Source organism: Cnephaeus nilssonii (assembly GCF_951640355.1).
Source record: "Cnephaeus nilssonii genome assembly, chromosome: 14".
Classification (NCBI taxonomy): domain Eukaryota; kingdom Metazoa; phylum Chordata; class Mammalia; order Chiroptera; family Vespertilionidae; genus Cnephaeus; species Cnephaeus nilssonii.
Genome location: NC_137085.1, coordinates 74879140 through 74898036, shown reverse-complemented (window position 1 = coordinate 74898036; position 18897 = coordinate 74879140). Strand labels below are relative to the sequence as shown.

Below are 18897 nucleotides of genomic sequence, written 5' to 3'. Positions count from 1 at the left end.
AGACAAGCCAAACTCAACCAGGAAACACAGAACAACGAATCTCACAAAGGCACATCATGAACTCGACTTTTCACCTCACTGATTAAAATTACGCCGGTGGGTAAAACAAAATACATACAGGTCACAGCAGCACCTCCATTTCTTTGTCCTCACTACTGAGAAATTAAGATGTTTTTACTACAGAATCTCACAGATTGCTATTTAAATATTCATAAAGCATTATAAGCAGCATACAAAGCAAGAATAGATATGAAAGTATAAAATACATATTTAATTCTATTTAAACAAGTTAAAAATTTTATGATAAATTAAAATTTCTTATTAATGGCAAATCACAAACTTTAATATTTGGAACTACGTATATAATATATTTGGGATAGTGATTAATGCCCCCTCTCCTTTCAGATATTATTAAATATTATCATTCAAATAAAAATTCTATTTGTTTTTATGTATATCTGACATTTACACGTGGTGAAAGGGATAAAAAAGGTCACTTAAAATCTTAAAAGTAAAACTTTAAAAACTTTTTTTGAAGCAGGTTTTACACATCACATTTTGCTCATGAGCACAAAATTTATAGTCAAAAGTTGAACATAAAGGGTTTATTTTAAATGTTTTAAGGATAGGATAGAGTTACATCATAATTATAAAAATTACTTACAGAATTAACAGATTTATATTGTTTATACTTCTAAATGCAGAGAACAGGGAACTGTCTACACATTGTATAAAATAAAATTAAAAAATGAATTCAAGCTTGAAAGATGAGGTCATTACCTACTTTTAAGATGCGAACACGAAGACCTCTGAACTATACACATTCATTCAAACTGCACTACAATGATGGAAAATACAAAAAGCGCAGCATTTCCAAGGAACCACAGACATTTCGACCATAATTATTTGTTCCTGTTTTGTCTTTGGAAAACTTTCTTTTTCTTTTTTTTTTTAAGACAATCACTTAAGAATGTTTTCAGGCACTACAATTTGTGACAATCAAAACAGTCTTCCAATGGGTCCACAGCGTTCAGAGATTCAAGCCCAATGCACTTCGGGGTTTGGCACGTAAAATAATAGAAATGAAATCTGGTTTAGAGGTAACTGTGATTGTTCTAAGATGCACAGTCCCTTCAAATGCTGCATGACACACACAACTGGAAAATCACCTCCTGTTGGCACTACATTGCTTCACCAGTGCATTTTATCCTACAACCACTAAAACAGCACAGTAAGCAAATATACAGAAAACTGAAAACAAGTAAAAACAAAGATTAAAAAAAACAAAACCTAAATATCTTTAACATGCATTTTTCATTAGTTACATTGAACATTTTACTCAGAATAGAGCATGCAAAAAGGGATGGTCTGCTTTAAGGTTTTCCTTTGAAGCTTTACATGGCAGCCAGACATCACACACGCACACACGACACAATAATACTATAGCAGGTCAGTGAGGAAGGCCAATACATTTTATACAGATTCATGTCTTGTGTTGTCACAAGTCCCATGATAATTTTGGAAATCAATGTTGGATTCCTAGGACAAGGAGCCAACATCCAGATACCAGGAAAACGCAAGCAATGCATGCAGATCTGAAACATGAGCCTAAAATGAAGCCTGATATATTTGGCTAGGGAGAAGAATTAGTCACAGCATCAGGAAGTGGGGTATAAGCCACAAGAAAAAAAAAAAAGAAAAAAAAAAAAGATGGAAAACAAACAACAAAAAACCCTTCCCCTTCCTTCACCCCTAAAGGCAAAAATTGGAACAATAATTAAAATAATAACAATAATCACTTGTGACATTCATCTAGATTGGCAGACCATGTGGCACCGAGAAGCTGCTAAAGGTACTTGTGGAAATACAATGCAAGCCATTAAGGAATGCTAGAAATGTTTCCACTGACCCAGCCCTCAGCAGCACACTTCTAGCGAGCTTTGTTTCTCAGCCCCAAGTCACTGTGCTGTTTGTGTAGTGCACGCGCTAGACACGCTCCCTCTCTGGGCCACGTGTCCACTGGGTTTGGGGAGCCAGCCTTGGCCTTAGATTCACACGCAGGCACTCTTCCAGGAGCCACCAGGAGAGCAGCGGACAGGCGTGCAGATGACACTTGTTATTCACGGGAGGAGTACCTAAGACCTAGGTAACTCACTGCATGGAGAAGCTCGCCCTCGGCTGCTGCGATGAGGCGCTGGATACACTGTAGGAAACGTGGTGTGTACGTATATGGCGTGCGGGGTTACCATCCACCAGCACTAGGCGCAGCCTTCCTGGAGCGAAGTGGGCATCATGCAAACCACACGTGAGACCTTTAAACTACAAAATCTCTGACAGCAAGGACAGCCATGATGGAAGTCGATTGACAGCAAGAGTGTTCAGCCTTCTACCCAAATCTTAGGTAAGGTTTCCAATCTCCCCAAGAGACTGGTTTCACGTAAGGCCTTATCCTACCTTTCAAACTGCCATGGCTTATCTAAAACAAAGTGACACATGGGTGTATTGCTGCTAAACCAAACACTTTTTCAGTTAAAACTACCTTGAAGGAATAAGCCAGGGAAGGATTCTGTGGCTAAGGGCTGCTATCAGTCACACCAACAAAGGAGCATGGGCCACTGATCCTGGGGTAACAGTGTCCACAGAAGCAGCACATCATAAGCAAGAACATACAGCACCCCAAAAGATGTCAGGAGGTTTTAGCTGGTATTTGCCTAGACATTCTTTGTGGGGGAAAGCCAGGGGAAAAAGCCTTTGGACCATAATCATATATCAGTAATAGTAGCAATAAAAATGCAAGTGTCCCAGAGAACTTGTTCGAGGGCAACATTGTCATTCTTCAACTTACATTATTAATATAAAGTACTATGCTCTTCCAGGAACTCGCCACATACACACGGGTAACTTATGTACTGTTGCTTTTCAATCTGTGTACCAAAATCCAGGTCACTGATTTGTACAAATACTGGACCCCATGTGTGTCCAAAACACACTGGCATTACACTGTGTGGACCAAGCACCTGGGCTTTGCTTAAAAAAAAAAAAAAAAAAAAAAAAGTATTTGATAAAATATGTAAACAAAAGAATTTACAAAGCTTAGACTTAAAGGCAGCCTTTTACCCAGATTTCTAACTATTTTATAAAATTCTAATGTGGGTCATTAGCTGTTGAGAAGTGATTTATATTTGGACTTATGGTTTGAAGCCTCCACATTGAAAAAGGTGCTCTGAACTTTCGACTTTGAAACAAGCTGAACATCCCTATGTGCTTCCTGTGCCCAAATTTAATTTTAAATAAACAGCATTAATATGTTAAATATGACTGACTTGGATCAAGCACTCCTATTAAACTGGAGAAAATTATTTAACCCCATCCCAATCCACAAAGAAAGGACTGCCAATAAAATGTGTGTGTGTGTGTACGCTCACGTACACACGTGCAAAAATCTGTGTGTGTGTGTGTATATATATATATATATATACGTATACACACAGACATAGGTAGATATTGATGCATATATATCTCAAAAAAAGGCAGTAACAAAAATACCAAACTATGCTTGCATTGTGGCAGCAGAATAAGAGAATGTTAAGAGTGAAGGGGAAATGGATAAAATCGATTACAGTTTTAATTGACAATGATACTAGCTTAACTTTTACCTGTAACTCCCCTCCAGACAGACAGACTTCTTTTAAGAGGAAGGAGTTGCTTACACAAAAGGCTTTGTGTTCACATAAATCTGTACTATTCAGAACAAAACCCGTTCTGCTGGCAGAGATTGTGGGTTCGCAGGGACATTTAAGCTTTCATTAAACTGGAAAGCAGAAAGTCTTTATGTCTACAAATTATACATTTAATAGTTCCACAAATTTGGCAAAGTTCATGACGACATCTAGGATGTTTTCACCAAATCGTAGACATAAATATGGAAATCATCATCAAACTTGATGAAATAGACAGACGGTTTGGCTTCTACTTGATGAATGACCATGCCAGTCCTTTTAGAGCCATCTTCTTTGGCATATTCCACTTGTTTGCCTACTAGGCTGTCCACAACTTCTCCTGGTTCCCTTTCAGCTGGAGGTGAATCATCTATATGTAAATAGTGGAGAAAAATAATTTATAGCCATTTTTAGATACATACTAACTCATGTCTATTTTAACAAACATTTTTAATATCCTGGGTTTATCTTATCTAGACCAAGAGTCAGCACATTTTTCTTCAAGGGCCAGGCTTGAGGCCATGTGGTCTCTGTAGGAACTACCCAGCTCTGCTCTGTGGTGTGAGAGCAGCCACAGATGATACATGAATGAATGGTGTGGCTGTGTGCCAGTAAAACTTCATTTACTACCCTGCCGGGTGACTCAGTCGGTTGGAACGTTGTCCCATACACTAAATAGTTGTGGGTTCAATCCCTGGTTGGGATGCGCACGGGAGGCAACCAATCGATGTTTTTTTCTCTCTCAAATCTGTAAAAACAAACAAAACTTCATTTACAACAACAGTGTGCTGATCCCCAAGATCTAGACATGTAAACAAACTTAAGAGTGCTAACCAGAAATCCCCTTGGCTCATGTTTAATTATGGCTATAATTACTTGAAGAGGTATGGACTAAATGAAGAAAAAGACCAAGGAAAACAATCTAAATAATAATATGCCTTCTTAAAAATAAGTCTGAGTTACTCTAAAATAGGATTTCAAAGCAGACAATACCTACTGGGATTACTGAGAATATGCTACACACTTAAAATGCCTAAGTACTTCTGGTCTTAAAGCTTCTTTATCCTCAACTTCGCTGTATTATACACTGCTTTCCTAACCCAGTTTCAAAACAAAAGAGATTTATTTCTACAGATGATGTATTAAAGAATTGTAAACCTGAAACCTCTATGATTTTATTAACCAATGTTACCCCAATAAATTAAATATAAAAGAAAACAAAAGATTCCCTATGCTTTAAAATTAGGTGCTAAGTGAACTTGATCCCCAAACCAATTACAACCAAGTCTCCCAGGATGGCTAAAGCACCTGTATTTTTTTAAAGGTCCCCAAGAAAACCTTAGTGTGGGGGAACAGCCCTATGACCTAGTAGGAACTCTGTTCCAGTAATACACATGTAATGAGAGCAAACCATCACCACCAACAACAAAGAAACAATGTAAAGGAGAAAAAGGGGGAAAGGGAGGCGGGCAATTAACAATTCTATTTTTAGAAGCCTCTGATAGGTCCTGAAGAACTTGCACTTCCTCCCATGTACCAGCAGAGGGCAGGGCCTTCAGGTAGGGCAACTGGACATCTGGTTTTCTCAGGGCAATCCAGGCTTAGGCTGGTCATCCGGGCACAATGGCTGGCAGTGTACCATTCTATTCTTATAGGGATCCTGGTTTGGATCATTATCATGTTAACAGTAGTTTGCCTCTGAATACAACAAATTCTCTCATTGAATAACACGACCCAAACCCTATTCTGATTTCTGGTACTAAGAGACACAAAAAATACAACTAAAATGTTTGAGCACACATATCTTACCAGTACTTTTTTTAAACAAGAAAGAGGAAAGCAAAGCTGAAATCTCTTCAAAAATGCTTTTGCCTCAAGCAGAAGCATCATACCATCACTTTCATGTTTACAAAGGAATCCCAAAAGCATGGTTCCCAGACATTTTACAGTAAGATGAGCAAACAAACAAGGGACTCACAGAGGCCACTGCAGAGCTCTGACTCAGAGCATCAACACTGTTTCTAATGGCAAACACGCTTTCATACCACTCACAAAAGTACTTAGCAGTCTGGAGAGAGAAGACAGGATGGAGAGAGAAGACAGGATGGAGAAGTGGCTGGGATGGGAGAGGAGATGGGTAATGTGCAAATGACCACACACTTTCTATCATCAAAGTCCACAACACTTACTTTGACTGGATATCTTTCTTTAAAAAAAAAAATCAACTTCATAATGCTCTTGAGAAATGCTTTTATGGTAACTCCTGCCTATATAAATACTTTCCATTACACATCTGTAACAACTGTACTCAAACATTTTTAAAAAAAATCTAGAAGGTAGAAAGTCAGGGCCTGATGAACACGTGAGTAGGCTCACTGACTAGCTTGTTCACAGAAAGAACTGAAAAAAGGGAAATAGAAGCCCTGGTCAGGTAGCTCAGTTGGTTAGAGTGTCATCCCTAAACGCCAAGGTTTGGATTCGATACCTAGTCAGGGCATATACAAGAATCAACCAATGAATACATAAGTAAGTGGAACAACAAGTCCATGTTTCTGTTTCTCTCTCTCTCTAAAAATCAATGGAAAAAAATAAAGGTAATAGAGATGTAGTCACATTACTAATATAGTGAGTGTCTGTGTCTGTCCAGGGTTCCAGTGTTTAAAGAAAGGATATGGAGTAGCCTTAAGAAGAACAGGCTAATTCCATTCACAATAGCATTAAAAAGAATAAAAGACTTAAGAAGAGACCCAGAAGAGGCAAAACAATGGGTGTGTATGTGTGACAGATTCACACTTCCAGACTTTAAAACTTATTACAAAACAATTTAATCAAGTATGACCAGATATATGGACAAATGGAAAAGAAGGGAAAGTTCACAAATACACCCATACATCTATAAGGAATTGATTTTCAACAAGGGTGCCCAAACCATTCAACAGGGAAAAGAATTGTGTTGGTATTTGTTTTCTTTTAAATGGTGCTCAGACAATTGTATTGTCACATGCAAAAGAATAAAGCTGAACCCTTAAGCTACATTATAAACAAAAAATTAACTCAAAACATATCAAAGATCTAAATAGAAGAGCTTAAGAAATAAAACTTAAGACTCTTAGAAGAAAACATAGTAGCCTTGGATTTGTCAACAGATTACAAGATACAACACCAAAAACACAAACAACAAAGGCATCATAGGTAAAATGGACTTCAGAACACCATCAAGAGAGTGAATGAGAACCCACAGAATGAGATAAAAGTATCTGCAAATAATGTAGCTGACAGGAGACTTGTACCTAGAATACTGACTCTTTCAACACACAACAGACAGCCAGTTGAAAAAAGTACAAAGGACACAGACATTTCTCCAAAGACATACAATGAAAAGATACTTGACATCTTTAGTCATCAGGGAAATTAGATATCACTTCACAACCAATAAAATAAAAGTCAGATAACAAGAAGTGTTGGTGAGGGTTGGAGAATCCAGAACCCTCACACACTGTTGATGAGAATGCTTAACAGTGCAACCGTTTGACATCAGCCTGGCAGTACCCTACACAGTTCAACAGAGTGATCACTATGATCCACCAATTCTGCTCCCAGGTGTCTATATACCCAAGAGAACTGCAAACACCCACCCATTCAGAAACTTGCACACAAATATTTATAGCAACAGTCTTCACAGTAAATAAGATAGAGGACAATCCAAATGTCTATCACCAGATGACCAAACAAACAAAATATAGTCTATCCATACAAGGAGTTGTATTTGCCCATAAATAAAAAGAGAAGTACTGACACATGCTACAACACAGACGAGCCCTGAAAACAGTGCTTAGTGAGAGAAGCCAGTCACAAAGGGCCCCATACCATACACTCCATCCAGATGAAAGTCTAAAGCAGGGAAATAGCCACAAAAAGTAAATTACTCTTGGCAAAGAGGTAAAAATTTCACAACCTATGCTTGATGTGTGACTTATCCCTACTAATTAAAAAATGTACCTGCAAAATAGTTCATCAAGTATCTTGCTCTAAAATTCACATTACTTTTGAATAATCAAAAATAAAAGTTGTCAATTCATACTTACTAGAATCAGGCATAATGCGAAGGTCACCTTCTTTATAATCATCTAAGAGCTGGTACATGTACAAGACCGGGTCTTTCTCATAGGTGATGTAAAACCATGTGTTCATTATAGGGGCACGTGCCAAGACCATTCCCCTCCATTCGTCTTTAGAGCCATCCTCAGTCTCAAACATGTGCTCTACAGCTTTGCCAATCATTGTGTCGGCTAAGTGTGCATCGCTGATTCGAGATGTTGCTAGGGACAAAAACAAAAGAAAACAATGGTCTATAAAGGGTTTTACTGAATATGTACTGTGAAAACTGAACTTATTCAAATGTTGTCCACACGATACACTAGCCAGCATCAGAATCACCGGGTGGGTTTTAAGAACCACCACCAAAATTACGTTGCTGGACCTAGCCCAGACTTGATTCCATCAGAACTATTTTATTGCCCCAAGTCAGTTATTTTGAGAATATTTTTTCCTCTAAATTTTTCTGAACTCATCTGCTCTTGGTGCTGTATCTAAACTAGGACTTCCTTCCCTTTATATTAACATCTTACATAAATAATCACAGATCATTTATTAAAACTAAGAAATTAACCAATTTAGGTTTTTATTTTATTCTTGCTCCTTCAATCTATTCCCACTGCAACCAGAGTGACCTTTGTGGCAGTTATATAGGATTGTATTGTTCATTTTTTTGTTATTTCTTTTCTTTTTTAATCCTCATCCAAGGCTATTTTTCCATTGAGTTTTTAGAAAGAGTGGGAGAGGGGAAGACATCGATGTGAGAGAAACATCAATAAGAGAGAAACATCGATGTGAGAGAAACCCATCAATTGGTTGTCTCCTGCAACCGCAGTAGATGCCCTTGACTGGAATCGAACTGGGTACCCTTAGGTCCGCAGGCCAACGCTCTATCCAATGAGCCAAACTGGCTAGGGCTGTTGTGTTTTAAAAAGTATTTTTATTTATTTCAGAGAGAAAGGGAGAGGGACAGAGAGTTAGAAACATCAATGAAGAGAGAGAATCATTGATCAGCTGCCTCCTGCATGCCCCCTACTGGGGATCCAGCCTGCAATCCGGGGCAGGTACCCTGACCCTGTGGTTAATACGTGGATGCTCAACCACTGAGCAATAGCGGCCGGGCATGTTCATTTGTTTAAAATGCACCCGTGTTTTCCTTTCACATAATCTGAATAACGAACTGCTTCTCATGGGCCATCTTCCCCTCTTGGCCCTCTTCACTCCTATTCTGTCACCTCCCTCCTAACTGCCTTCACCTCAGTGTCACGGGCACCTTTGTTTTCCTGGGACACCCCCTGGCCTCCTCATTTGGACCATGTGCTGCCCCCACACCTTCAAGGGCTGGCTCCTGAGCAGGTCTCCTCCCAGAGGCTCTCCACGATGACCCTGGGGAAAGCAGCCCACCAGCCACAGTCACCAGTCACCTCACCCAGTTTTATTTCTTAATGGCATTTATCATCATCTACAGTTATCTTGTTTTACATGTTTGTTTACTTGCTTTTAGCCTACCATGATGCAAGGAGAGGCCTTTCCCATCCTGTTTCCAATACCAAGCTCACAGTGGTTCCTATTTGTTGCATGAATTATTTCAGAGAGCGGGCTGTTCTGGACGGCTTGTGTGGTTAGCAGCACAGCCTCCCCACTGGTGTATCAGCCCTCTGCACAGCCCTGCTCCACCTTCTTTAAAGAGGTAGACAAAAATTACAAGCTTCATTTCTTTAACACTGGGAATTATAGAGGCTCTCGCTGATTATAAGGTTTCTCCTCAGTTTTAGACAAATGTCTTTAGAATAAATAAGCAAACCTATTTTACTCGTGAGTGATTTTCTTTCGGTTAAATAAAATTCAAAGGAACAAAGATTAGAATTTCTTGGTAGAGATACCGTTTATGCAATTTATCAGGATATTCTAAAAACATACGGTGGTTTTCTTTGCTTAATTATAGGATAATTAATAAAAAGTACATAGAATTCCCCACTGTGCATAATTTTAAAACGAAATCCAACAAGTTTCTTCATACCAGAAGTTCTCAAACTTTTTGATCCCCAGGACTCCTATACAGTCTTAAAAATTTTGAGGACTCCAAAGAGCCATTTGTTTATACAGATGACAACTATCAATGTCAACTATTGTACAAATTATAAATGATAAATCTAAAAATATTTATTTAAAAATATCTACCTAAACATTTTTTAGTAAAATATGTTTTTATTGATTTCAGAGAGAAGAAGAAGAAAGAGAGAGGGAGAGGGAGAGGGAGAAACATTGATGAGAAAGAATCATCGATTGGCTGCCTCCTGCATATCCCTTTACTAGGTATTGAGCCCACAACCTGGGCATGTGGCCTGACTGGGAATTGAACCTGCGACCTCCTGGTGCATGGGACCATGCTCAACCAACTGAGCCACACTGGCCAAGTATATAAACATATTTTTAGTGAAAAATAATTATCTTCTAACAAAAACTTAGTAAGAAAAGTGGACAGCTAGATTCTTATATCTGCTTTAACATTCAATCTGTTATATATTTTTTTGATCTATTAATCTTTTCATATAATTCTAGATAGTCTTTTTATCATACTATATCAAATCTCAATGTGTGGCAGCTCCTTAAAGGTTAAATGCAATGTAGAATCTAAAATCATTATCAATAAATTTGTCATACTGTTATTTAAATTAAAACTCATTTATCTCCAGAATATATAAAGAACTACAACTCAACAACAACAAAATCAAATAACCTGATCAAAAATGGGCAAGGACTTGAATAGACATTTCTGCTAAAATTACATACCAATGGACAAAAAGCATAGGAAAAGATGCTCAAAATCATTAATCATCAGAGAAATGCAAATCAAAACCAACAGAAAATAACAAGAATTGGTGAGAATGTAGTCAAACTGGAACCCTAGTGCACTGCTGGTGGGACTGTAAAATGTTGCAAACACTATGGAAAGCAGTAATTCTATGTATGTTGCTCAGAAAATTAAACAAAGTAGTACCATATGATCCAGCAATTCCACTTCTGGGTATACACCCAAAAGAACTGAAAGCAGGGTCCCGAAGGGATATTTGTACACCCATGTTCATAGCAGCATTGATCACAACAGCCAAAAGGTTGAAGCAACTCAAGTGTCCACGCACGGATAAACAAAACATGGTCTATACATGTAATGGAGCAGTATCAGCCTCGAGAAGAAAGGACAGCCTGACATGTGCTACAACGTGAATGAACTTGAGGACATTATCCTGAGAGAAAGAAGCCAATCACAAAGCAAACACTGTAAGACTTATGAAGTAAACTCAGAGACACAGAAACTAGAATGGTGGGTGCCGGGGGTTAAGAGGAGAGAAAAAAGGGAAGTTGTTCAAGGGAGATAGAATTACAGATCTACGAGATGAAAAAGTTCTAAAGATCTGTGTTACAACAATGTGAATGAATATACGTAACACTACTGAACTGTAACCTTAAAAATAGTTAAAGTAGTAAATTTTATGTTGTGTTTCTTACCACAACAAAAGTCTGTCAAATCTGTTGGTCTTGCCCTGGCCGGGCGGGCAGCATCCCGTACACCAAAAGGTTGCGAGTTTGATCCCCGGGCAGGGCACATACCTAAGTGTAGGGTTTGATCCCTGGTAAAGGCAAATACGGCAGGCAACCAATCAATGTTTCTCTCTCCCTTTCTCTCTAAAATTAATAACAACATCCTGGTGAGGATTAAAAAACAACAAAGTCTGTTTTTCTACAGTTAGTTATGAGTGGCATTCTCTTGTGTTAATAAAGCCACAGTAATCATCATAACCTGCATGTCTTTTTCCATACAAACTATAAACCTACTTTTGCCCACCCCTGTATTTATATCCCTCACAGTTCCTTTAGAACATGCACTGATCAACTTTTGTGGTATTAGGTGACTGATTTAAATAGAGAGTGCGTGTGCTCCAATAAAAATAACAATACCAATAATACAGAAGAATAATCAGAAAGCATTCATTTAAGTAATTATCTTTAAAGCATATAAACGCAGAAATAGTAAAGAGAACTTACCAACTCTATCAGGGAGGACTTCAAGCGCAGAAACTCTTTCATCTTTATTAAGTTCTAGTCCATAAACACAGTCAAATCCATCGTATTTTATAAGATACAAAGAAGGGTTTACAGGCACCTGGTCCAGAACGGTTCCTTTCCACTGGGTGACAGGGCCACTGCCCTCCTTCCACCCATGCTGAATCCTGCAGCCTACGATGTTCCGCCGAGGCTGGGACACGGGCTTGCTCGGCCCCACGCTGCTCCGGTGTTTTCTGTATTCACACATACACAGACACGTAAGGTATCAGCTCAAAGGTATGCACTACTGGATCCAACACAACTGCTGCTAGCTAGCATGCTCTCCCCAGACCACCACACTGTGCTCGCTAATGCTGCCACCCAGGCAGCCCCACAGCAATGCAGTGCGGCTCACATGGGGGCTCTTCTCTACCACCATGTGTCCACGGTGGGTGGCAGTAGGAGCTTCCTGTGCACCCAGGTGTGGACAGGCAGAAAAACTTGACTACACAGGGGCAACTCAAGCCCCAACAATAAGCATCAGTTTTTCAGCCAAGTTTCCTAGTACAATCAACTCACAATTATCCCAATGAATCAAAGAAAGAGGCACATGTATATAGCCTTAGAGAATATAAGTCCATTTCTAGTAAAAAAAAAAAAAAAAAAAGTATAGCACTGGCTGGTGTAGCTCAGTTGGTTGGACATTGTCCCATAGACAGAGAGGTCACCGGTTCTCTTCCAGTCAGGGCACATGTTCGGGTTGAGGGCTCCATCCCCAGAGTGTGTGTGTGTGCTGGTGGTGATGGTGGTGTTGGCGGGGCCGCGTGTGTAGGAGGAAACCAATCAATGTTTCCCTCTCTCCCTTCTCCCCTTAAAAAAAAAAAAAATTCAGTAAAAATTTAAAAACATAATAAAAAAGAAAAAATTAGAAATGTATAACTACTTAATTTCATCCATTCTAATCCTATCTAATAATAGACAAATATGCAAATTGACCATACCTCCGACACACCCACAAGCCACGCCCACCATCCAATCAGAGCGAGTATGCAAATTAACCCAAACCAAGATGGCTACAGCCACAGAGAGCAAGGTTTCCTAGGTAACAGAGGAAGCCAAGCTTTCTGCCTGCCCTTGATAGGCCTAAGCCTCCACTCAAGCTACAAAGTTTCAATTATAGAAGGTAAACAAATTCAAACAAATGGCGGCAGAATGGAGCTTGAGAGAGCAGGCCAGGGTTGCCGCCCGCAACAGGGGAAGCAAAGCTTTCCACACACCCTGGCCGGGCCCACCCGCTTAAGGCAACAAAGTTTCAATTATAACCCCAACAGAAATGGCTGCCGGCCATGGAGGGAACAGCAGGCTTGGCTCCGCTCCAGGCTACAAAGTTTCAATTGTAGAAGGAAAATAAATTCCAGATACCAGGGTCTCCGCTCGGGTTGCCAGGGGGCGTGGCCGGCCTGCAAACCACCACAGGCCCCTCGCTCAGGCCGCCCCACACAAGGGAACCCCCACCTTCAGGGCAAACCAGCTGGCCCCCACCCCTGTACCAGGCCTCTATCCTATCTAATAAAAGAGTAATATGCAGATTGATCATCACTGCAACACACAATATAGCTGTCCCCATGTGGTCAAAGATCCTGCCCCCATGTGGACACAAGATGGCCACCACAGATGGCCAGCAGGAGAGGGCAGTTGGGAGGCACCCGGCCTGCAAGGGAGGGCAGTTGAGAAGGACCAGGCCTGCAAGGGAGGGCAGTTGAGAGGGACCAGGCCTGCAAGGGAGGACAGTTGAGAGGGACCAGGCCTGCAAGGGAGGGCAGTTGGAGGTGATCAACCCTGCAGGAGAGGGCAGTTAGGAGTGACCAAGCCGGCAGAGGAGGGAAGTTGGGGGCAAACAGGCTGGCAGGCAGAAGCGGTTAGGGGCAATTAGGAAGGCAGGCAGGCAAGCAGTTGGGAGCCAGCAGTCCTGGATTGTGAGAGGGATGTCCGACTGCCCGTTTAAGCCCGATCCCAGTGTGGGATCGGGCCTAAACGGGCAGTCGGACATCCCTCGAGGGGTCCCAGATTGGAAAGGGTACAGGATGGGCTGAGGGACAACCCCCCTCCATGCACAAATTTCGTGCACCGGGTCTCTAGTGTTCACATAATTTTGCACCCCCACCCCCCAGGCTTAAACAGTAAAAATAAACTAGACATTGAAGTTTATTATTTTTTTAAAGACTTAGAATACATTTTTTTTTCAAATATATTTTATTGATTTTTTACAGAGAGGAAGGGAGAGGGATAGAGAGTTTGAAACATCAATGAGAGAGAAACATTGATCAGCTGCCTCCTACACACTCCATACTGGGGATGTGCCCGCAACCAAGGTACATGCCCTTGACTGGAATCAAACCTGGGACCGTTGAGTCTGCAGGCCGATGCTCTATCCACTGAGCCAAACTGGCTAGGGCTGAAGTTTATTCTTTTTTTTTTTTTAAGTTTATTCTTAAAACTGCATTTCAGATGGGCTTATATTCATTTATTATACCACCATTACTTCTCTAGAAAATATAATCTTAAACACATTTGTCACAAATACTTACATATTAAAAATTATTGGGGCAACACCAAACTACATTCTTTCTAGATTATTAACAACTAGTAGTCCATTTGCAGGAAGAATCCTGCAAGCGGCTGCTACGGCCGCGTGCGCTGCCACCCGCCCCGCCCGGACTTTCCCTCTGGCAGCCACCTTGCTTTCCACTTTTCCTCCCTCTTCCTTCTAAGTTGTTTTCAGTATTCACTCCTCTGTCCCTCAGTGTATGCAAATTAACTGCCATATTTGTTGGGTAATTTGCATACTTGCCCTGATTGGCTGGTGGGTGTGGCTTTGGCTGGTGGGCGTGGCTTGAGCGTAGCGAGGGTGTGGTCAATTTGCATATTACTATTTTATTAGGTAGGATTGAAAAATCTACATACAATGTTTACAAATAATACACCTGGCTCTTGCTATCAGGGAAAAAAAATATTTGTTTCACCTAGATATCCAACGATACCCAAAGGGGGCAAAACTTGGCCTGAATACAAGCTCCCACATTTTTTAAAATATATATGTTTTTATTGATTTTTAGAGAGGGGGGAAGGGAGAGGGATAGAGAGAAATATCCATGAGAGAGGAACTCATCCTGCACGCCCCCTACTGGAGATCAAGCCCACAACCCGGGCATGTGCCCTGACCAGGAAATTGAACCAGCAACCTCCTGGTTTTGGGGTCAGTGCTCAACCCCTGAGCCACACCAGCCAGGGCCCCTCCCACACTTTTATGGCATAAAGCTCTTATTTGGTATATCATGAATAAAAGTTAGAAACAACTGGCATAACACAAATACACTTTAAAAAAGAACAAATTTATTGTAGGCTGTAATATTTAAAACTACAATTATATTTTAAATAGACCAGTTTGGTAAATTTTAGTGTTTTATGACACAGAGAAATAGGTTATGGCAAACCATTAGAATTGCCTCGATGAGGCGTGGAATTTTACCTAAGCAAGAGGGGGACACCATTTGGAGGACACGCCAGAAGGAAAACTTCAGTAGACTGAGAAAGGCTGCCAAGGTTCCATGCAGAGTGTGGAGACCGGGAAACACAGGGCTGCCCCAGCCCTCCAGGCTCTGCGAACACCCAGCACACTGCCTTCCAGGAGGGCGGAGCCTGCACTGAGCGTGCCCGGCTGGGGACAGTATCCTAATGAGAAGGATGGGGCCACAGGACAAAGGGAAGGGGGCTCAGAAGCTGAGGGCAAGTCCCAAAGGAGGCAGACCTCAAAAGGTCTCACATCAAGACTACTCAGAGGCTCTATTTTCAAGTATGCCACAGGCAAAGAGACAGACAGCTGTAGCTGCCTGGAATGGTCTCACCCTCTCATCTACAGGAGTAAGGACAGGATTGTGATGGAACCAACACAGGGTGATACTGTAACAACCGGAATGATGGGCCAACAGGCACTGGAGGCAGACCCAAACTATGCTCACAAGGAAAGGAAACCACCACCTAACATTAAGCCCACACAGAAGCCATGAAAGAGTGCCTTCCCTCAGCAACAAGACAGCTACACCAGACATGAGGAGAACCAGGCACAGGTCAGGAAACAAGTAGCACTTGAAAACTTTTCAGAAATGACTTAACTCGAGGGATAGAAAAAGAAATAGACACTCTGGGGGTACATAAGGGAAATAGGTAATGTAAAGATGAGGCAAAAAATGTAAGAATTAAGAGATGGTGACAGATATGAAATTTCAACTTCAATATTAACAGAATTACCCAAAACTAAAACCGAAGAAACAGAATACTGAAATACCTCAAGAAAATTTTCCTGAAATAAAAGACTTAAAATGTACATATGCACATAGAGCTACAGACACTTAAGACATTCTAGTAAAGCAACTGCACCTTAAAGAAAACAACCTCTCTTGGGCACCCAGGCAAAAGAATTACATTATGTGTAAGGGAAAGGAAATCAGAATGTGACAGCAACACTATGGTCCACAAGACAAGGGGATAAAAACACTATGGTCCACAAGACAAGGGGATAAAAACACTATGGTCCACAAGACAAGGGGATAAAAAAACTTTAGGTCCGCGGGAAAGAAAATGTAGCCAAAGATTTTATTATACACCAGGAATTCTATACTGACCTCAAAAGTAAAAGTAAAAGGCCACAGACAAAGCTGTGAGCATGTGAGATTTCGGGGAACACTGACTTCACAGATGCTTCCTACAGAGGTCGCAGGACAGAGTTTGATACTCAAGGAACACTTGGGAAAGATTCAGTCTGGGGCCAGTAGTAAGCCATGAGTATATCTGACTGCAGAACAATCCTGGGAACAAGAGAACTAAACAGTATGTAACTGTTATCTGCTCTGACAATAGAGTTAACACTACTCTAAAGGAGAGGAAAAACTGTAGGGTAGAAACAGTTCCATATAACCTGGAACAGACTACCTTACATTCAAAGGAGAGAAAGGACAGAGCCAAGGGCTAAGTTCAATACTGTTCACGGGAAGGAACCAACCTGTATCACCAGGAAGATAAATAAATAGACTCTGCATGTAAACTTCCGTGGAAGAGAAGAAGAAAAACTTAATGAAGTACTATCAAGTCTGTAAATTAAAAATATTAATAACACTCAAACACCAAAAGAAAGTGAAATTCAAGATCTTTTCATAATCCCTGGGAATGTGCCACTACATCCAATTGGCCCTCTGTGGAAAAAGACTGGTGACAGTGATTACATTTCCTCTGGAATATAGGAATTTTATAGCAGTATATGTTTCATCAGAGACAATCAATTACCTATCTTCTGATCTTAGGCATAAAGTCCTAGTGATCCATGCTGGGTACAGATCAAGCTTCTTCACAACCAAGTCAGAGGTGAGTTCCCCACCTTGCGGAGGAAGGCAGTCAGTCACGTGCACCATTTTGTAATTCACTACCAAACTGGAAGCAAACACAGCATCTGCACCAGCATGATGGGGAATTTTAATGTGTCACTTAGCTGAGCTGCAGCACTCAGGTTGCTACTGCATTTCCCACCCCACCCCCCCACCCCCCCCCCACCCCCCGTTAAGGGACTTTTGTAGAAAATCATGTGAACCAGCAGACTCCTCCATAATAGAGGTGGGCCATGTCCAATTACTTGAAGGCTTAAGAAAAACTGTTCTCCCTGAAAAAAGCAGTTCTGCCTTCCAACACTAGCTGCCACATCAGCTGTTCTCGGGGTCTGTACGTACTCTCTCTGTGTACACACGTGCACGCACACACCACTGGTTCTGCTGCTTGGAAGAACACGGACTACAACTGGAAAGATATTCTAGCCTAGACTCAGAGACATGAAATTTCTGTTAACATGATTCTAAACAAAACCATATAAACTTAGTCCTGCCCAGTGTGGTTCAGTTGGTTGGAGCATTATCCCAAACACCAAAAGGTGGAGGGTTCAATTCCCAGTCAGGGCACATACCCAGGTTGAGGATTCGATTGGGGTGCATGCAGGAGGCAACCAATGTTTCTCTCCCACACTGTTGTTCCTCTCTCTCTCTCTCTCTCAAAAATAAATAAATAAATAAATAATAATAAAAAATTAAAAAAACACATCAATATAAGCTTAGCCAAGTGAGGGCAGAAAAGTGCAACTGGCAAACTCAGAGCAGCGGGTTCCAGTGCAGTTGCTCATCCTTTCTGCACGTACTGGTGGCATTCTTCTGTGCAGTTGGCTCTTGAAGAGGGACACAGACATTCCTTCAGTCACCACATTTCAGAACAAGCAGCTTTCTTCCCACTCCCTTCAGAGGTGGTCTCAGGCTGTCTTTCCTCCCTCTTCTGAACTGCACAGAGGACTAACATGGCTAGCGGGCATCTCTATTCAAGTGGCTCCGGCATCCTTTCATTCTGAGGACATGTAACCCTTTCTTTTGCATGGATTTTATTTCCTTACTTTCTCTAAGGGAATTTTAATTAACTTTTGCTGTGGTAAGTAATATGCCTGGGTCTGTTCGAACATGCTATTTTATGTCTGCTTTCATTTTTTCATCCCTTTCTTCCTTTCTGTACAGTTAGAATGAGATTTCTTTCCACCAAATAAAGCTTATCTACAGCTTATTTTTAATCTTATAGCAATGACCTCTATCTAACTTCCAAAAATATCAAATTTATACTTACATTTTTCTACTAAAAACCCACAATTAAATCAAAACCTACACTTTCCCTTTCCCAAACAAAGCACGACTAAAAACAAACAAAATTCTTAGTAAAAAGAAAATGTAAAAAAGCAAACACATTAGCTCATAGTATCGTCACCTGGCCACTTTTACCACATTGCAGAAATTTAGACTTTTGTTCCAAATTGTTATTTTTCCTTTTACTACTATCTTAAGAACGTTTTTAACCATTGCCTTATTTAAAATAAACAAAAAAGGGTTTCATTCCTTTTTCCTTAATGTTTCCACATATCTTCTTCTATTTTGTCTTTCCAAATATATCCTCTGATCAA

General features: G+C 40.7%; 1 protein-coding gene across 8 annotated transcripts in view; it reads right to left on the bottom strand.

Moving 5' to 3' along the window:
• Window positions 1-590: 590 nt before the first annotated feature.
• SPIN1 (spindlin 1) overlaps window positions 591-18897 on the bottom strand; it is an 86771-nt gene continuing 68464 nt past the window's right edge. For all 8 annotated transcript variants that reach the window (XM_079790710.1, XM_079790704.1, XM_079790706.1 and 5 more), the window contains 3 exons: window positions 11862-12115; window positions 7805-8038; window positions 591-4089 (listed from right to left, as the gene is read on the bottom strand). In XM_079790710.1, coding sequence (XP_079646836.1) covers window positions 3890-4089; window positions 7805-8038; window positions 11862-12115 — 688 coding nt within the window. In that variant the 3' untranslated portion in view covers window positions 591-3889. The remainder of the gene's footprint in view (window positions 4090-7804; window positions 8039-11861; window positions 12116-18897) is intronic.